General features: G+C 39.3%; 1 protein-coding gene across 3 annotated transcripts in view; it reads right to left on the reverse strand.

Annotated features, from left to right (window-relative positions):
- PTPRZ1 (protein tyrosine phosphatase receptor type Z1) overlaps nucleotides 1-18939 on the reverse strand; it is a 193431-nt gene that overhangs the window by 8498 nt on the left and 165994 nt on the right. For 2 of the 3 annotated variants that reach the window (XM_026648720.1, XM_026648718.1), the window contains exons 15-23: nucleotides 15710-15795; nucleotides 13321-13341; nucleotides 13057-13153; nucleotides 11682-11764; nucleotides 10756-10890; nucleotides 7722-7856; nucleotides 6680-6843; nucleotides 4025-4160; nucleotides 960-1106 (exon numbers count right to left, since the gene is read on the reverse strand). In XM_026648720.1, the coding sequence (XP_026504505.1) occupies nucleotides 960-1106; nucleotides 4025-4160; nucleotides 6680-6843; nucleotides 7722-7856; nucleotides 10756-10890; nucleotides 11682-11764; nucleotides 13057-13153; nucleotides 13321-13341; nucleotides 15710-15795 (1004 nt within the window). Of the gene's footprint in view, nucleotides 1-959; nucleotides 1107-4024; nucleotides 4161-5865; nucleotides 5950-6679; nucleotides 6844-7721; nucleotides 7857-10755; nucleotides 10891-11681; nucleotides 11765-13056; nucleotides 13154-13320; nucleotides 13342-15709; nucleotides 15796-18939 lie in introns of all 3 variants that reach the window. The other variant, XM_026648717.1, reaches the window with a different exon arrangement.

Consider the following 18939-nt stretch of genomic DNA (forward strand, 5'->3'; position numbering starts at 1 on the left):
TGGGATCCAGCCTGTCACGTACTTTCAGCTACGCAGCACTGTTAGGGATTCCCTTCTGAGCTCACCAACTCCTAATTTCTCCGAAAGGGTCATTGTTGAACAATCTGAGGTTCTGCTTTCCCCCCAGGGAGTGACTATGCAGCATTACAAGCTCATCCTACCCAGGGGAGTGAGACAAACTGTGAATTCCTATTAATAAGCCTGGTTTATTCCTACTCAGTTGTTAATTATATCGGAGAAATGCTAGTACTGTGCATGTGTGAGTAATGTTCGCTAGTAAATTAGAGCACTAATTCAGTTGTACCACATAACCCAGCAAGTACGAAGGTAGGATTTGTTTTCCTGAATTAAAATTCATTTGAAAAGGCAGATTTCTCACTTAATGGGCCAGGTTCACCCCAACTAGCAAACCTGTGTCAGCCACTAGCACTACAGCTGGGTGCCACGAAGGCAGCGGCTGTAGCAGGGGTGTGTTGAATCAGTGCATCCCCCATCTTCTCCATGCCACACCTCCTGCCCAGCCAGTGCTGCCTACTTTTGGGGCTGTGCTGGCTGGCTCTGCCTACCCTGCAAAGCAGATTTCAGGCACCTTGTGCCACTACAACCCCTTCCAGGCAGTCTTTCCACCACTGGGGCCCCTCTAGCAGGGACACTTCAGTAAATCTGGCCCAATCCCCACCTTTTAGATTGTGTTTCCAGCCCTGGTTTTCTGAAAACATGGCTTGTTTGAGGTTGAGTTCATGATTAGGTCTTTTTACCCACCATGTGCTATGTATTTTTGTGCTGCTCTAGATCGAGTCTCAGCAGTTATGAATAGAGAAAACTAATGGAAAGCTGTGGTACAATCAGTGACTTCATCTAGTCTCAGACTTTTCAAGCCATTGTTTACTTGTGATGGGTCAGAGTATAAAAATGACACTGCCCTGACACTTTTCATTTTGACATCCATGAAAGCTTACCTTGAATTGTTTCTCAAGCTTTGTCTTTCCTGTTGGTCCAGGTATTAAGAGAATATTAACATAGGCATGAATGTGACTGTCAAGAACTTCTGTTTCTTTACTGAGTATGGCTTCAACCAGTGCATCATGAATAAAGACGTACTGCTCCTAGTAAAATAGCAACAAACATCTTACGTCTAACAATTGTCAGATTGTTCCCATGAACACCTTCTTTGGTTAAACTGCAACTGTTGGCTCACAGCAACCTTTCTATATGATTATGAATTCTTCCCATCTTACTGCTATAATTTAACCTGTTGAAATTTTATTTAACTATATAACTGAAGAGAACTCAAGATGTGCCAAAAACTTCTTCAGATGGGGTCTGGGAGCCAGAAATTCCCTGCTGACTATGCCAATGACTCTCCATTAACTGGGTACCATAAAAAAAAATCTATTCGCCTTTGCCACACAGCGGTGTGTGAGGTACCACAGATCTTCTGTATAATTAGAGTAGGAACAATAGTTGATATTTGTTGGCTAATCGTGAGCAGTGTAAGTAGAGACAATCAGGAAGTCAAGCATCTTTTTAATTGTTTGAATGGCAGCAGCAAAGCCTGGCTTTCCAAAAATATACCATATGTATACTGTATGGGTTCCTGAAGGGGGAGGCCTCTTAGATGTGACCACAACAGACTGTGTCCCTTTATAGTGAAATGTAATATTAAAACCCAGAGGTCCAATAAAATCACATTGTGACCAAATCCACCCCTGTAGCCACACCCTACACAGGATTAGAATAACCTTTGTACGAACCATTAATATAGCTGTCCTTAACATAGAACCCCAAGAGTTACTGGCAGGTCCTCTGTTGAATTTTGTGAGGTCTGACCCGATGGAGGTAGATATGGAATTTACAGCCCTATCTTTTTAACAGAAAGTTCAGGTTATTAACTGATCATTTTCCACTAGTCTGGTTACACAAAATAAAAGACTCCAATTCTAAACTGCTCCAATAGAGTCTCATTCTCCAAGAATATGATATGGAAATTGTGCATATAAAGGGAAAAGAGAACATGGCGGCAGATGACCTGTCCAGGAAAGAGGGCTCTGATTTCCTGCCTCTGAGTCAGCAATGGCTAACCCTCTTGCAGCTTTATACGGAGGGAGGTGTGACTGAATTCACCCCTGTATTCACACCCTACACACTATTGTAATAATCTTTGTGCTAAATATGTCTTGTGAGGTATTATCTGAAAACTAATAACTCACTGGTCAATAATATCATGATGAAATGTGTATAGCAACTTTATACGTAAAGTTATGAATTCCATCTGAATGATGTTGGTAGCACATGTTCAAACCCAATGAGGCAGGAATGGTCAAGTGGGTCTTAAACAAAGGAATGTGTGTTTACCTCAATTTACATATAAGTTGTAAACAGGATCCTCAGAAAGGGAGAGGGGGAAAGACAGGAGACAAGGAAAATTTGCATTTCAGCAAACAGAGGTGAGAAGAAACAATGTGCAACCTCTTACCACCAGACACCATGTCTCCTTTATTGTTTGAATGAACTTTAACTAGGGGTAACCTTCAGGAAAATGCATTTCGAAGGGTGACTGATCTATAAAAACGAGGGGCAAAAACACCTCAAGTTACCTCTCCCTATCAATCTCCCTCTTTTTCATTTAAGAACACAAAAGAAACAACCTTTGGACTTTAGGAGAAGATCCTGACCTGAAACTTGGTCAGCAATGTTACTGGAAACCTGTGGTAAGAATTTCACCTTGAACCAAGTCGAGTTAAGTTTAGTACTAGGAAGTGTTTATCTATATTTCTTTTTCTGACTTTAATGCCTCATACGTGTACTCACTTAAAATCTTCTTGTACTTAAATAAACTTGTTTTATTCTTTAATCAAAACGAATCTAGTGTTGTGCACTCTGTTGGTAACTCCATTTGGTGTAGCAGACTGTTGTATGTTGATCCCCTTAGAGGGGCAATGGACCTAATATGTCTGAAGTGTCCAGGAGAGGGCTGGACAGTGCAGAACACACATTTTGGGGAGGAAATTGGGGACTGGGAGTGTATTGGGGTCACCCTGCAAGTAGTAACCAAGGCTGCTGGAAGCCAGAGTGTGGCTGGTGTTTGCTGACAGGCTGCTGGGAACAGTGTTGCTGGGCCAGAAATGTGGCTATACACAAACACAAAAGCTCAGATGGGAGCTACAGCAGCAAAGCATTGTGAGGCACCCAAGTTTGCAGGGCAGGTGTGACACAGCCCCTCACTGGTCTGAATTGCACCCCGAAATGTCATACTCATATGCTATGCATGGCTGGTGTTGTATCATATCCCCATCTGTTCTGAGAGACCTGCAATTCCTACAGCTATAGGATGAGTTAAGAATGGAATGATAGCCTTGGTCAGAATTTTCCAACCAGCCTCTTACTAAGCTCTATTCCGCTGTCTTCTTTGCTATCACAATAAGTGTCTCTCCCCCAGTTCCTACTGCTATAATGTGTTCCCTCTCTCAACCATTTTAACACTTGGTCATTTGTGGCTACTTTCTTCTCTAGCTAAGGTATTTCTAAGGCATCTATCACCACGGTATCTAACCACCAACAGCATCTGATTCCAGCTCTTGAGGTCTGAAATAGACTTCCCTATCCCCTTCCTATTTATACTCATTGTTTCTCTTTGACATAACACCATTCTGCCTATCTTTGTGCATCACTGGTACAATAGCCTTTTTATATATATCATTTCATGCTTCAATCCAGATTACTGAACTATTGACGATTCTATAAATGAGCTCAGACAAAAACGCCTAAAGCTCCCCCAGAAAAGTGCAAACGTTGCCAGCCCCAGCTGCAGAGGTCACTTGCCTGCTCATTGCTTAAGGGAGCAAGAACAAACTCTAAAAGCAAAGGAGGGAAACCGAGCCAGCAGGAAAATCCTGAATGGTGATTGGTCACCATCCTGCCTGTCAAAGCAAATGAGGAGGAGGAACCCAGCATCTGTGCTGTTGGCAACTGAGTCACAGAAGCTGGCTCAGCTTACTTACCATAATGCATATTCTCTTCTTACCTCAGTCTGCACCAAGTAGTTTCTTTGCGTACGTATGTGTTTTAAGAATCCAAAAATGTTGACTGTCCCTTCATGCTGAATTTGCTGCAGCATGCTGTCTAATACTATGTATGTGCCTGTTCTTCCAACCCCAGCACTGTAAAACAAACAAAAAAAAATGCACCTGAGTCAGAAGCAGGGTGAAAGAACTCACGTGGGGTGAATTACTGCTCCTTAGATATCAGTTTTTCAGTGCAAGCTCTTACATACTTATATTACATATAACATGTTCAGTTACTCTTAGTGTAAGGAAAGTGATGAAGAGGAATCTCTCCCCTTCCTCTCTATTCATCTTTTATTAAAGGGGAAGACTTATTTCTCATCTCCTTCAACCACTCTCCCTATATCCCAGTTTAAACAAGACTTGTGACTTCTCGTTGGTTTGCAGCTTTCAGGCCTCTTATGCTCCAGGTATCCTTTGAAGCAGGTGCACTTCAGAGCTTTGATGTGCCCAGAATCCTCTCTGCTGATACACGTGACCCTTCAGACAAGAGGCTACATTTACCACACCTTAGAAATTCAGACACTGCCTAGGGATCTTTCAAAGGAGATATTGCACTGAGGAAGATCCTAGGAAGCATCAGAACTGTTGAAAGTACACTAGCAAATGGAAATCTTACTGCTCTTCAGACATAGCCCAGAAAGGCAAACAAAGTGTGAGGTCTTCCTAAATAAACAAGAGGAAAAAAGGGAGCCAACCTAGTTTAGTCAATGGTCAGTTGATAAATAGTTTATAAAAATCCTATTGATTGTGTAAGAAGATCATTGGTGTTCAAGTATTTTAGGACTCATGATAGTGCCATAGTCTGATGTTAACACCAAATTTTGCCCTAATGCAGCTTACCTGTGCAAATCCCATTCAATTTAGCATGCACATATCAAAGGCAAAATTTGTCGCTTATGCTTATAACCCTAACCAAAACTTTTCATGAGAAACTAAAAAAAGAGGTACCTTTGAAGCAATTTATCTTTTTATCCCTGGATTACGGAACACAATCCAGTTATTTAACACAGTCTTAGATCCCACAGTGATGCATGTGGTATAAAAACTTCAATACATAAACAGTTAGTTTAGGTTTCTCATGAATAGTTTGGGTTAGAGTTGTAAAGTCAATATTCTGCTCTTTGTTATATAGTCACAATTCCATTTACGTCAACTAGAATTGTATGTATGTAAAAGTGCAGAATTGGGCACCAACATAGTAATGTAAAACTGAATAGGTCCAGGTTAGCAGCAAACTATTAGACACATTAAAATACAAATAAAGATTATCAGGCCCCATATACCCTTGTTAGAAATTGACAAACATGAAATAACAAAAGCACTGAAATAAGAAAATAATTAAGTAAAATTTCATAAAAATAAGAGTATTTTCACCTCAGTGTAACCTGGAAAGGTAACAAGAGAAGTTAGTCTCATACCATGAGATTCCTTCTAAACTCCATTACAATCCAGAAACAAACAAACAAGAGGTTTATAAAACTATTTGCAACTAGAACCCTGAAATTTGTACTTGACCCAGTGGAGAGGTCTGAATGAAGCCATACAATTTAGCATTGTTAAGAAATTATTGAGGGCTATCATATTGCTGATCTCTCTGCAACCCATTGGAATATATCTCAGTGTTGGTATTTCTGGAAAGCTCCAATTTTGGACTTCTGAAGAACAATCAGAGGTGGAGATATCAGCATAACAAAGAAAACTTGATCAATTTTTTTCCAGTACAAAAAATGTTTCAGTAAAATTAGATCATCCCAAAACAAATTATCTTCAACTTGCAGCATTTCTATGGCAACTTTACCTGGTGGCTTCATCAGTCTCAGCTCCAGAAGGACAGAATTCATGAGGAGGTTCTCTTTTCAAATGTTCCATCAAAGATGAGGTACTATAGTAGAAAACCAGAACCTGCTTATATATTTTCCAATAATCTGGTCATTCACTGGTACTGTGAAGTTATCCCAGGTCCTGTAGGCCATTTTAAACCAACTTTCCCTGGGTTGCTTCAGTCTCAGTGAGCACTACCAGTACATCTGCCTAAAGCTTGCAGCACTGTCAGAGCTCAAGTAGTTTCCCCTGAACTCTCCTCTATTTCAAACCATTGATAGAGCACAGAGTAATGATACAAACAGCAGAACTATAGTTCAGCAGGTAGTATATTCAGTCTTCTTTTTTGCATAGTCTCCTTTTAGAATTACAATGCATCCCTGCACCAAAGACCATATGAGCTGAAAAAATTAGAATACATATTTTGGCAGAAGTGAAACAATTACTGCAATACAGGTATCAGGAAAGTCCTTAGCGACCCAAACTGCAATATATACATGCAAAATAAATTAAAAAGAAAAGCAATTTGAAAAAAAATATATATATATGTAGCACAGAGCAGCATCACATTGTTTACAGTCACTGGGTGATTCATAGTGCTGGCATGGCCAGTTGATTATTCAGCCTTACAAAAGCTACAGCTACTACATAAAGAATTTAGTGTTCTTTCATCAGTAATTATTAAATATTAAAGTGAAATTCTGCCTATAACACCATTGAAAAATTATTTTTTGTGCAAAAAAGCAATGCGATAAAAATCAGAGTGAACTTTACTGCAGTAAAAACCACACCTGCAATGAACCACAACAGGCCCCACAGCATGGCGCTTAGCATATGATGCCTTTCGCACAAATGTTAGGACGGGCAGAGTATATTCTGGAACACCCATATCAGGCCATTGGGTATAATGATACTGAGTAACTACACGTCCACTAGACCTTCCTTTCTGGGAACCCTGAAACAGAAAATAAGTTATATAAGTAAATAGGCCAAGTCAAAGCAAGGTCATTTTCTCACTGTTTTCTTTATATACTTAATATTCTATTTTGCAATTGAATTAACATAGTCACTATTCAGTATAAAGCACACCAGACCCCTAAGAATACTGGTAGCGAATCATACAGTTATATGTACTATAATGGCCAAATTGTGCCTTCCTTATTAGGAACACAAGGGGTCTTTCCACTGACTTTATTGAGTCAAAACGCATGCTGCTTTTGACTTCAGTGGAGCCAGGCTTTGATCTGCCTTCATTAGGGCTACTCCTGATTTACAGTGGTCTAAGTGTGTATCAAGCTCGTATTTCCACTGGGATGCTTAGACAAGCGTACGTCCTCCCTCTCCCCAGAACAGGTCTGCCTCTTAAACTGAATCATCTAGCCCTAGAAATGGAGCAAACATTGCTGAGCAAAATGATTTAAAATCAGCCTACTTCTTTTTTGTTAGACTTTTTCATTCTGAGAATTCCCCCCTGCTCACTCGTCTAAGTGATGTCCACAGCAACAGGTTTGTATGACCACAGCCTGTCCCCTGCCGGTAGCATTACTGCTGCACTCAACTTGCTTGCTACGAGGGCAGAACATGTGGCCTCAATAGCAATTTCCCTTAATAAGTCTAACTGGGCATTAGATTGTGGTTATACAGCTGTGAGGCCATCATCTCCACATTTAGAGAGCACTCAGGTAAAACTCGCTGTGACGTCAATGGGAGTTTTGCCTTGGTAAGAACTGCAGGATTCAGTCCTAAGTTTGTATCAAAACAGTTGACATTACAAGATTCTGAAAATCATAAAATATCCCTGTGTCCAAGACATGCTTTTGGGATATCACAAACCTTTTTGACCTTGGTGTTTCTAATAGTAAAATTCCTCACAGTGTAATAAGCAAGTACATGAACACTCTTCTGAGTGACCAGAAAGTTTCCATATTCTTCGCTACCATCAGCAGGCCAGTACTGGTCACACTTTCTCTGCCATAAAGAGAGAACACAGTGTCAAACTACAGAGTTAAAATGAGCAAATTTAAGGGCACTATAATCTACAGAAGTCAATGGAAACTCCAAGGACACATAGCAAAGGTAGAATTTGTCCCTTTCTGTGTGTCTGGTTATCTCTGCTATCCCCTTATCAGAGCAGGTGTTTATTTTGAATCTCAAAGTTGGGCTTTGCATTTCTTTCACTCTCTTCAGAAGCAAGAATGTTGTAGAAAAGAATCCTTAAGGACAATTATTGACCAAATAGCCTATTAAGTATTAACTCCAAAGAATTCAGATCACCCCATGACATAGAAGAAGCTGCAGAAAGGGAAGGCATATTCATGGTGCCTCTCCTACAGTTCTTCCCTCAGTTGTGTGGGGATGGCCGTCTCTTGGAGAAATGGAGTCTACAATTACAGAATAGGTCAGGACCCTGAGAAGATGCCAGGGGATGATAAATCCCTCTGCATGGATTGCAAGGGATCTCCTAGCAGCATCTCCACTCCTGTGTTGTCTCTGTTACTGGCTTCTCCACCACAGCTATGCAATAGGGGAAATTAATAGTGGTGTGACCAGTGGTAAATTCACAGTGGTGAACTGTCACTGAATTTAACCTCCTTTGCCAGAGAAGCAGGCTCTGCTCATCATGTGGCCCTATACATAGCTTCATAGAGTCCAAGGCCAGAGGGGACCACTGTGATCATCTAGTCTGACTCTTGTATAGCTAGGGCCCTACCAAATTCATGGCCAGGAAAAACACATCATGGACCATGAAATCTGGTCTCTCCCCTGTGAAATCTGGCCTTTTGTGTGCTTTTACCCTATACTATACAGATTTTATGGGGAAGACCAGCATTTCTCAAATTGGGGGTCCTGACCCAAAAGGGAGTTGCAGGGGGGTTGCAAGGTTGTTTTGGGGGGGTCGCGGTATTGGCACCCTTACTTCTGTGCGGCCTTTAGAGCTGGGCAGCTGGAGAGCAGTGGCTGTTGGCCAAACATCCAGCTCTGAAGACAGCGCCCTGCCAGCAGCAGCGCAGAAGGGTGGCAATACCATTTCATGCCACCGTTACTTCTGCATTGCTGCCTTCAGAGCTGGGTAGCCAGAGAGTGGCAGTTGCTGACTGATGGCCCTGCTCTGCAGGCAGCAGCGCAGAAGTAAGGGTGGCAATACCACTCTGACTTCAGAGCTGGGCTCCCGGCCAACAGCTGCCGGTCTCCAGCTGCCCAGCTCTGAAAGCAGCACCGCCGCCAGCAGCAGTGCAGAAGTAAGGGTAGCAGTACTGCAACCCTCCCTACAATAGCCTTGCGACCCCCCACAACTCCTTTTTGGGTCAGAATCCCGACAATTACAACACCATGAAATTGAAATCGCTGAAATCGTGAAATTTACCATTTTAAAAATCCTATGACCATGAAATTGACCAAAATGGAACATGAATTTGGTAGGGTCCTGGTATAACACACGCCATAGAACTCCCCCAAAATAATTCCAGGAGCATATATTTTAGAAAAAACATCCAACCTGGATTTAAAAATGGCCTTGATTTAAAAATCCACCACAACCTTTGCTAAATTGTTCCAATGGTTAACTACTGTCACTGTTAAAAATCTACACCTTATTTTCTGTCTGAATTTATCTAGTTTCAACTTCCAGCCATTGGATCATGTTATACCTTTCTCTGCTAGATTGAAATGCCCATTATTATGTATTTGTTTCCCATGTAGATACTTAGAGGCTGTAATCAAGTCACCCCTTAACCTTCTCTTTCTTAAGCTAAATAGATTGAGCTCCTTGAGTCTATAAGACATGTTTTCTAATCCTTTAATCATTCTCATGGCTCTTCTCTGAACCCTCTCCAATTTATCAACATTTTTCTTGAATTATGGGCACCAGAACTGTACACAGTATTCCAGCAGCAGTCACACCAGTTCCAAATTCAGAGGTAAAATAATCTCTCTACTCCTACTCAAGATTTCCCTGTTTATGCATCCCAGGAATGCATTAGCCCTTTTGGCTACAGTGTGACTTTGGGAGCTCATGCTCAGATGATTATCCAACACAATCCCCGATGTTTTTTCAGAGTCACTGGTTCCCAGGATAGAGACCCCCATCCTGTAAGTATGGCCTACATTCTTTGTTCCTAGATGTATACATTTACATCTAGCCACATTAAAATACATATTGTTTGCTCATGCCTAGTTTATCAAATGATCCATATTGCTCTATGTATGTGCCCTATCCTCTGTATTATTTACCAGTCCCCCGATTTTTGTGTCAGCTGCAAATTTTATCAGTGATGATTTTATGTTTTCTACACCTCACCCTCAGGGTAGCTGTGGGGCCTGGAGAGGGGAGACCAATAGTTGTTGCAAAATGCCAAAATGGTTGTTAATGTAGCTATTCTTATACTTTTAGGTTATTATAAACTTGCTTTTACCTTTACTGAATTTTAAGAGATATTTATAATTACTTTCATACACATAATGCTTGGAGATTATAATAGCTCACATACTTTTGTTTTTTATTGCTTTTCTAATTAGATGAAATGTGTATGTTTATTAAGGAAATCCCTTGGAAATCTCTTCTTTCTGTCAATCAGTGATGGACATCAAAGTGTCAAAGAAGATGACACCTTGTTAGCCATAAAATCGTATTTATTATTTCCAACTGTGTTTACACAGATTCTGAGATGCAGCGTTATGGCTTCTATTTGTATTAATGGTCTATATTATTTTCTTTTATACTATATTTTGAAAGATGTATATAAGTATTATTGTGACTTCTGCTTTGTATAGAATATTTGATACGAGTCTAATCGCAAATTGTAAACATACATAGGCTGTATATGTAGGAACCATTTGGTGTAGATAATATAAAGAAATGGATTCATACCCTTCCTTTCTCAACAAGATTAGTTATCATCACAATGACTTCCACATTATGCTCCCAAATCATTCTCCAGAAATCTTCTGCTGTTGATTTTAATGGCCCTTGAGCGGCAATGTAAGCTTTTGGCTTGTTGTAGCCCTAAATTAAAATATAAGAAATGACACTTGTTAACGTACTGTTTGTATAAAAAAGGCGGTTGGGTAGAGTACATGACATTTTATATATGGATACAATAGAAAACCTCACACAACTTCAGGTATTTTTTTATTTGTAACAATTTCATTCACATAAATCCTGTGGTACCAGATACAATGTAAATGGAATTATTATGTTAATGTGTAAAATTCCAACCAAGGGAATAATACCTTACTGTGTATTAGATTACTCTATGTGCTGGCAGAACATTGACATACCAATGATTGAAAAGATCTGTTATATTAGTGTAAGAAATAAACTAGTATCATTCACATATAACAGGTTTAAAGAATAGGGTAACTAAAACTGAAAAAATGCTGCCCCCCTGAGACCCTTATCTGAATGGCATACACATCTCATGAGATTATCCCAGATAGAAGAATTAAGTATCTATTACAAATATATAATAATATAGAAATTCAGAACTGAAATACTCACTCTGTACTGCCATACCACATACTTTATGGTATAAAAAATCATCAGCTGTTCTGAAGCCTCTACAATAACTGAACACAAGAACATGTGTTCAAGGTAGAATCTGAGATTTATCTTCATGTTGATGGTTTGTGGATTTAAGTCAGATCCTTAAAGAATCTCCTACTAAAGAAGCTTTTTATATTGTTTTGTGCATATATATTTAAGAATTAATCCATTTTTATGAAACCTAGATGCCGCAGTGTCTCAGCTATCTTGGAGATACCTGACCAGATTAATAGATATGTAAATATACTTACATCAACATAGTTGGCATTGATGTAATCAGTAACTCTTCCATCCTTTTCTGCAAGTTGTGCAAGTTTAACCCTACTATGATCATCTGCAATAAAACAAGTCAAAATAAACACAGCACTCTAGCAAGCATGGTTCCTTTTCTTTAGGAAACCTTTAACAGTGAGAGACGTTAATTGGATTTTAGAATATTTATTCTAAAGTACATCAACAACCATATGCAAGTATTCTGTGCTTAAATATGAATCACAGTCAAAATTTCAGCTGGAGAAATGCAAACTAACATCTGGGATTTGGGTTAGGAAATAATCAGAAACATGTATCTTCTAGAGAAGGGAGAAAGTTGATCACCCTGTGAGATGCACATGTGCAATTCCCTTTGAAGCCAATGGAAGGATGTATGGCTAGATGGTCAGAGAATGTATCCCCTCAGAGATCTATCTATATAGATTCTCATAGTGCCACACATCACTATAGTATCTGACCTCCCAGGTCCTCCCACTAACCAAAATCACCTGGATAGTGCTCCAGTAAAGTGTTGGATAGAAATGGGGAGAATGGGAGAGCAAACAATGCTAACCTTCCCTCCGTTAAGGTGAATCTTCAATAAGGTGAAGTGAACCTCATTTGTTCTGGGGTGAAATTTACACCTCCTGTTGCCAAATAGGCTGAATTTGTTCTATTATCTATACAGCTTTGATGCTACTGCACCTAGAACACTGTATTTAATTCTGAGGGCCTTGTTACCAGAAAAATATTGGTAGACCAGAGACAGTTCAGAAAAATAGCCACAAAAATGATCAGCAGGCTGAAAGGACCGACATTAAAGAAAGATTAAAAGAGCTAAATATATATACACATTAGCTAAAAATTACTAGCGTGATGGAGAGGGGCAAAGCAACTGGAACATGTGTCCCAGCTAATGAAACTGATTTATATCCAGTGATGGGGCACATACAAACTAAAAAATTGATAAATATGTATTTCTGCGTGTGCAGCGACTAGAGAGCCTGGGATTCTGCAGATTGCTAAAGAGGATAAATCATCATTATTCCAGCTCAAAGATGGATTAACTTTGGTAATCAAAACATAGCTTCCTTGGCTTTATAATGGCATTGTAATGAAGTCTCCGATTTCTTTTTGTTTTGTCACAGAAGGCCTACACAGGTTTCACTATCAAAAGCTCAGTAGGGCAGCAGAATTTCAGAGAAATAACTTGAAAAGATATGAAAGTCTGTTCTGTAACTCACAGAACACTTCTGCTGAACAGGACCAATAATTTTCAGACCAGTGTGATCCCCCCCACCCCCCATGATAATACATAAGTGTACACTTCTCTGTATTGACCTCTAAAATACATAACCAAGCGTGTTCACTTACAAGCAACAATATTTATATATCGATTCTTATTCTTGTTGTCTGGGTGATTAGAGCTGTCTGAAGTAATACCAAGATCTACAGTACAGCTCTGGATTTCCTGAAAAGAAAATGGGCATATGCTATTTTAATAAATATTAACTTACATGCAATGTCTTAAAATGTAATAAATCAACATGAAAACCCACAACTGTATACCAAACTATCTATAATATCTTACAACTAGTTCTTTGCTAAAAAAAAAAATGCAGTGAAATAATTCCTTACCTTGTAAAACTCTTTCAGTGTCTAATGAGGGAATGAATGCAAAAAAAGTAAAGAAATCAAATTCCACAGCACACAACAAATGGATAGAAGTGCTTATACATATTACGATTACAATGGAAAACAATTATGGTCATGCAATATATGTGTTTATAATATAGCAACAACGTTGAATATTTTTGACGTAATGCATGCAAGTAAAAGAAATGAGACATTCTGAACTTGAAATAACTTTCATAACAAAGTCTGACATCTGTATGTATCTCAGTGACTTTGCCTCAGTCTTAGACTCTGGACTTGCAAATACTTATGCATGAGTAATCTCATTGACAGGGCAGAGGCCTTTAGTTATTGGTCCAGGAACTGAGTTAAGTTTTACAGGCCCACTCTTACTCTCATTGAAGTCAACTGCAAAACCTCAACTGATTTCCATGGGAGCAGGATTGTGCATCTTTTCATCTTCATGTGACTATACTCTGCCAGTTTTGGGCTCTAAACTACAACCCTTAATCATACAAGTAGTCTCACTGGACCTAATGCATGTTTAAGGGCTATTTGAATGAGTAAGGGTAACAGGAGCAAGCCCTTAAAAATCCATAACAGTATTCTCAGCATGTAATTCAAGTTTTTATTTTATGGAATGCTTCAATTAAATAGGAAACTCAATCTTCTATAAGGAGCACCTTGTTAAACAGAAAATAACTGGGTGCTGGCTGGTGAGTCTTGCCCACATGCTCAGGGTTTAACTGATCGCCATATTTGGGGTTGGGAAGGAATTTTCCTCCAGGGCAGATTGGCAGAGGCCCTGGAGGTTTTTCACCTTCCTCTGCAGCGTGGGGCACGGGTCACTTGCTGGAGGATTCTCTGCACATTGAGATCTTTAAACCACGATTTGAGGACTTCAATAACTCAGGCATAGGTTAGGGGTTTGTTACAGGAGTGGGTGGGTGAGATTCTGTGGCCTGCATTGTGCAGGAGGTCAGACTAGATGATCATAATGGTCCCTTCTGACCTTAAAGTCTATGAGTCTATAAATTCCATTCATTTAAAAATAGTACAATCATGTTTCCTGTAATGTTCTGGGACTCATTTTAAGGCCAAAAAGCTTCCTTTTAGGCTTTCTAAAAGTTAAAAATAAGAGAAGTGGTTACTAGTCATGGTTAAAACCTAATGACCTGGTAAATTAAGTTTTAAATAGGATTTGCTTTACAGTAATAGGAATTAAAAACTGAAAAAGCTAACTTCTGTCAGCTCTGCAAAGATAATAACTTTAGTTTAAAGTCTTGCATATCTTGTAAGTTCTCCAGGAGCAGAGAGAAAGTCAGAGCACATATTCTGGGGCATTTTATAAACCTGGAAGAACAGATAGGTAGATTAAGTTCTCACTACTATCTACAACTATGCTATGAGTAAAAATGCTGTTTTTCAACCATACATTCTGAACAAAATGCCTTCTATTGTGGTCTCTGGACAACAGTGGGATATAGAGATGGGGGACGGTCAGGGGTCTGGTTTGTATGTGGTCTTCCTATTTGTGGTGAGACACAAACCAGACCCTTGACCAAAAAATTGAATTCTGCCAAGCCTATCTATAGGCCATATGTGTTGAGTGTTGTCTTGTGGCCTATACAGGAAATGTTTATGGGGTAAATTAAAAATAAAAAAGCACAGGAGAGTTTTTTCCCTATACATTGTGAATGGGCAGAGAAAACACAACAAAGCAAAGGGTGTTTAACAATGAATGTCCATATTTTCAAACATTTTTGATGCAATTTTAACATTGTAATAATATTTATAATAAATACAGATGATCTATTTACAACCTTAACTATGCCTCCACAAAATTTTTTGTTTGGGAATACATACAAGATTTTTAACAATAGATCTTTGATGATAGAAGTGAGATTGACTATTTCTGTTTTGCAATTTTGTAGTTAGATATGGGAAATATGACTTATCAAAAGCTTGTTCATGAAATACATATGAGTATTTTATCATGCATTGAAATTCATTCATTATATAGAGTAAAATTAATGAATTATGTGATGAAGTTAATATTTTCAATTTTGTGAAACACATAATGAATTATATGTGCTATGGGATTAATCTGAAAGTTCTCACTATCATATACCAAGACTGTGCATCAGTTCACTTGCTAATTGTAAGTCTAAGTAGATATAGCTATTAATTTGTCAACACTTACGTATGTTCTTAGCTTTATACATGAGTACATACTGGGTTCAAGGTACTCACGTCCATAAGTATTTACAGAATTGGTCCCAGAATCAGGATCCCATCTGACATTAAAGAATGCCTAATTCTTTATTTTCAAATTAATTTTAATCTGACATTATTTGTAGCCTTTCTTTAAAAAGAAGCCATAGAGCCATACCTCAAATTCTTCAGTAAAACCATTACTTGCATGTAAGTCTGCAACATGTTTTGGAAAATGCTTTATTGGAATTGCTCCAACATCATCTTAGGGGTAGGAAAAGACAAAAAAAACCAAACATTTGTGAAGGATAATAAGCCAAAGTGATATATAACGAGCTTTATAGTTAGGCAAACTATACAAAATCCCAAAATAAAACGTGCAGCATGTGTAGGAGCTTTTGGTACTTGTCTTCTTCTTAAAATCATAACCCATAATAATGGTGCTGCCTACAAGTTTTGCTAAGGCCCTGTGAAATAAGGCATACGAGTTCCCAAGCCAGCTCTTTTTCCGCCTTTGAAGATTCTCTCTTTTCCTCATGTCTGCATACCCACGCTACCTCCACAAACCAGGGGCTGATCCTGCAAAATGTTGAGCCTATACATTGAAGAGCGCTCTCAGCTCTCACTGAAGTGAAAGAGAGTTGAGAGTTTCAGCCATTTGCTGAAGCAGGTTCAACGTGATGCAGTCAGAGTAGAGTTCTTTAGTAATGTTGGCAGAGAGCAGAGAAGGAATGACAGGGTTCTGGAGTCAGAATGCTCTGTGTTGAGTGGTATTATACTGGGTGTGTGGGGCCAGCTGTATGGGCCCCAGACTAGGAAATTAAGCCAGCATCATGCCAACAAGACTATGTTAATTAAGGCATGTGTATCAGCTCTAGTGTCAAAGGTAACTTTTATTCTCTCTCACTCACGATGTATCACTCATGCAAGCAAATTTTCTTTATTTGTTGTACACCTATAAGTTTCTGTGGTTGTAATTATTGGCAATAATTTTATGTCTCATCCTGAGAAGTGTTGAGCATCTGTAATCTCTCAGGATCAGGGACTTATAGTGCAATTCTTAACCAAGGCTTTTTTCTGAGAGGTAACTCTTATTACCATTAATGGGAATTACACACACCAGGGAAAACTTTCTGGATACCACAAATAAAATATTTACATTGTTGTGAATTGCTTTATAAATAAATATGACAAATTGATATTGATGGGTTTTCGGTTTGCATTTAACATGCTGTAATCAGAATTTTCAGGCTGATATTTTATTTGAGAACCTCTCTTTCATACTTTATGTAGATACAGAAAAACATTTATGTGCAAAATATTCATTAAGGATCATGTAGCAAACCTTCAGGATTTTTAATCTGCAGGTCTCCAAAGAAATATGCTTTGTAAATAAAATCATCTGTTCTGTTAATTAATTGTTAAAGGGACACATTATTTTAACTAGTTTTGGCTCTAAAGGGGAGAAATCTCTTTTTTTCCATGGAAAGCCTTCCATGGATTAAACATACGACTATTTCACAATATGCAATTTCATAACTGACAAGGAAACATCAATTACATTGCATAAGGAACAGCTATTTACATCAACAGATGTTCATCATTTAGGACACTTAATATTTTTAGGCTTCAGTTACCAGGAATTTGTTGATTTGTATTGAGATCCATCTGCTCTTTCCCTTCCATGAATGGACATGAATACTAAAACTGAATTAGGCAGTCAAGCCTAAGAAAAACAGCACAAATGTGTAATACCACCTTCACACCTAGGAGAAGCATTCTGGCATGAAGTATGTTTTCCAATGAGCTCAGAACACAGAAACAGACACCAATATCCGCGCACACACTCAAAAATATTGTTATTCCTTCAGATAAGGTCTGAGCATGCATTAATTGAATTCAGTAGCAAAACTCCCATTGACTACAATGAGCATAGGATCAAACCTTAAAAGTGTTCTAACAATATTGCCAATTTATGACCATGACTACGGAAACCCTGAGGAGGGACGAGGGGTATTTTTAAAGTGGCAACAAGACGGGCAAATGCCAACCAGGCCTCCTATCTACTGTGTGTAAACAAATATTTGCAGCATTCCTGGAGTGCGGCAACCTCTTGATCTTAAAACAAAGCAGGCTCAGAAACAAACAACTCAGTCCCTACTGCCTCTGTGGCACCTTTCCCTCAGGCTATAGATGCAGGGCCGAAGAGGGGGGTAAGCTGGTACAAATTACCGGGGCCCGGCGGTCCGGAAGGGGGTCCGGGGCCTGGTTCCCCCTCCTCTCGTCGGCCCTGTTTAGCCAGTCTGCCCTTGCTGGGGGGCCTGAAAAAATTCCGGGCCCGGCTTTCCCCCCATCTCGTCGGCCCTGTTTAGCCGGTCCGCCCTTGCTGGGGGGCCTGAAAAAATTCCGGGCCCGGCTTTCCCCCCTCTCGTTGGCCCTGTTTAGCCGGTCCATCCTTGCTGGGGGGCCCGAAATTTTTTTTTCACCGTGGCCCGAACCCGCTCTCGGCGGCCCTGTATAGATGCACAATAGGTGCGGAGGGGAGGGCAACACTGGGGCTACGGACAGTAAAGGAGAAAGGCGGTTGCTTGCACTTGTTTTTTATGGGTAGTGCTGAGTTGCCCCCCAGCTAGTTCTGGCTAGAGGAGTAGGTCTTTTTATTAGTTGGCAGGTGCCATCAGCACTGTCCAAATGATTGGACTAGTCCCCAGGTCCCATCCCAACAATCCAGAGTTGCCTGATTCATGCTACAAATCTCTAGGGCACATTCTGTATATCTCTGGCATGTGGATCTCCCATGGATGCTAATGACAATGCACTGAAGTAATACAGAATATGCAATAGAAATGGATGGTGTGTGTTTGAATTCAGTTACAATAAAAATAATACTTAGCAGTTGTATAGTGCTTTTCCTGCTCAAACCACTTTACCTACATTAGACTGATATGAGCCTTTCACATACTGTGTATTGAGTAGCCTTACATAATATGTCAATAGTTCTAAAAATACAATGCTTTTAAAAAACATGTGCATTGGGAAATCTAAAACTTGCTCACTTAAAATCTATCACACAACAAGGTAGGTCAGAATTATTTCTACAATCTTTAGAAGTTTTCCACAAAAAGTTCTGTATATTTTTGTCACTTTAAAAGGTTTTTTTCACCTGTTTTAAATTAACATTCATTACTATTTTTAGTAAGTAAAATCCCCAATACCAAAACACATATATGAATTACACAAAAACAACTGTAGATGCAATTCTCCCCCATGACAGTGGAATGTTATTTTTCCTGTGCTGAATTGATAAGTACAGATTGTAAAAACAAATGGCACAATGACACTGCAATACAGTTATTGACTTGGAACAGAAACAACCTATAATGAACTACAATAAAAAGACATGACAAT

The sequence above is a fragment of the Terrapene carolina genome, unplaced genomic scaffold (genome assembly GCF_002925995.2).
Source record: "Terrapene carolina triunguis isolate 2854851 unplaced genomic scaffold, T_m_triunguis-2.0 Scaffold68, whole genome shotgun sequence".
Classification (NCBI taxonomy): domain Eukaryota; kingdom Metazoa; phylum Chordata; order Testudines; family Emydidae; genus Terrapene; species Terrapene triunguis.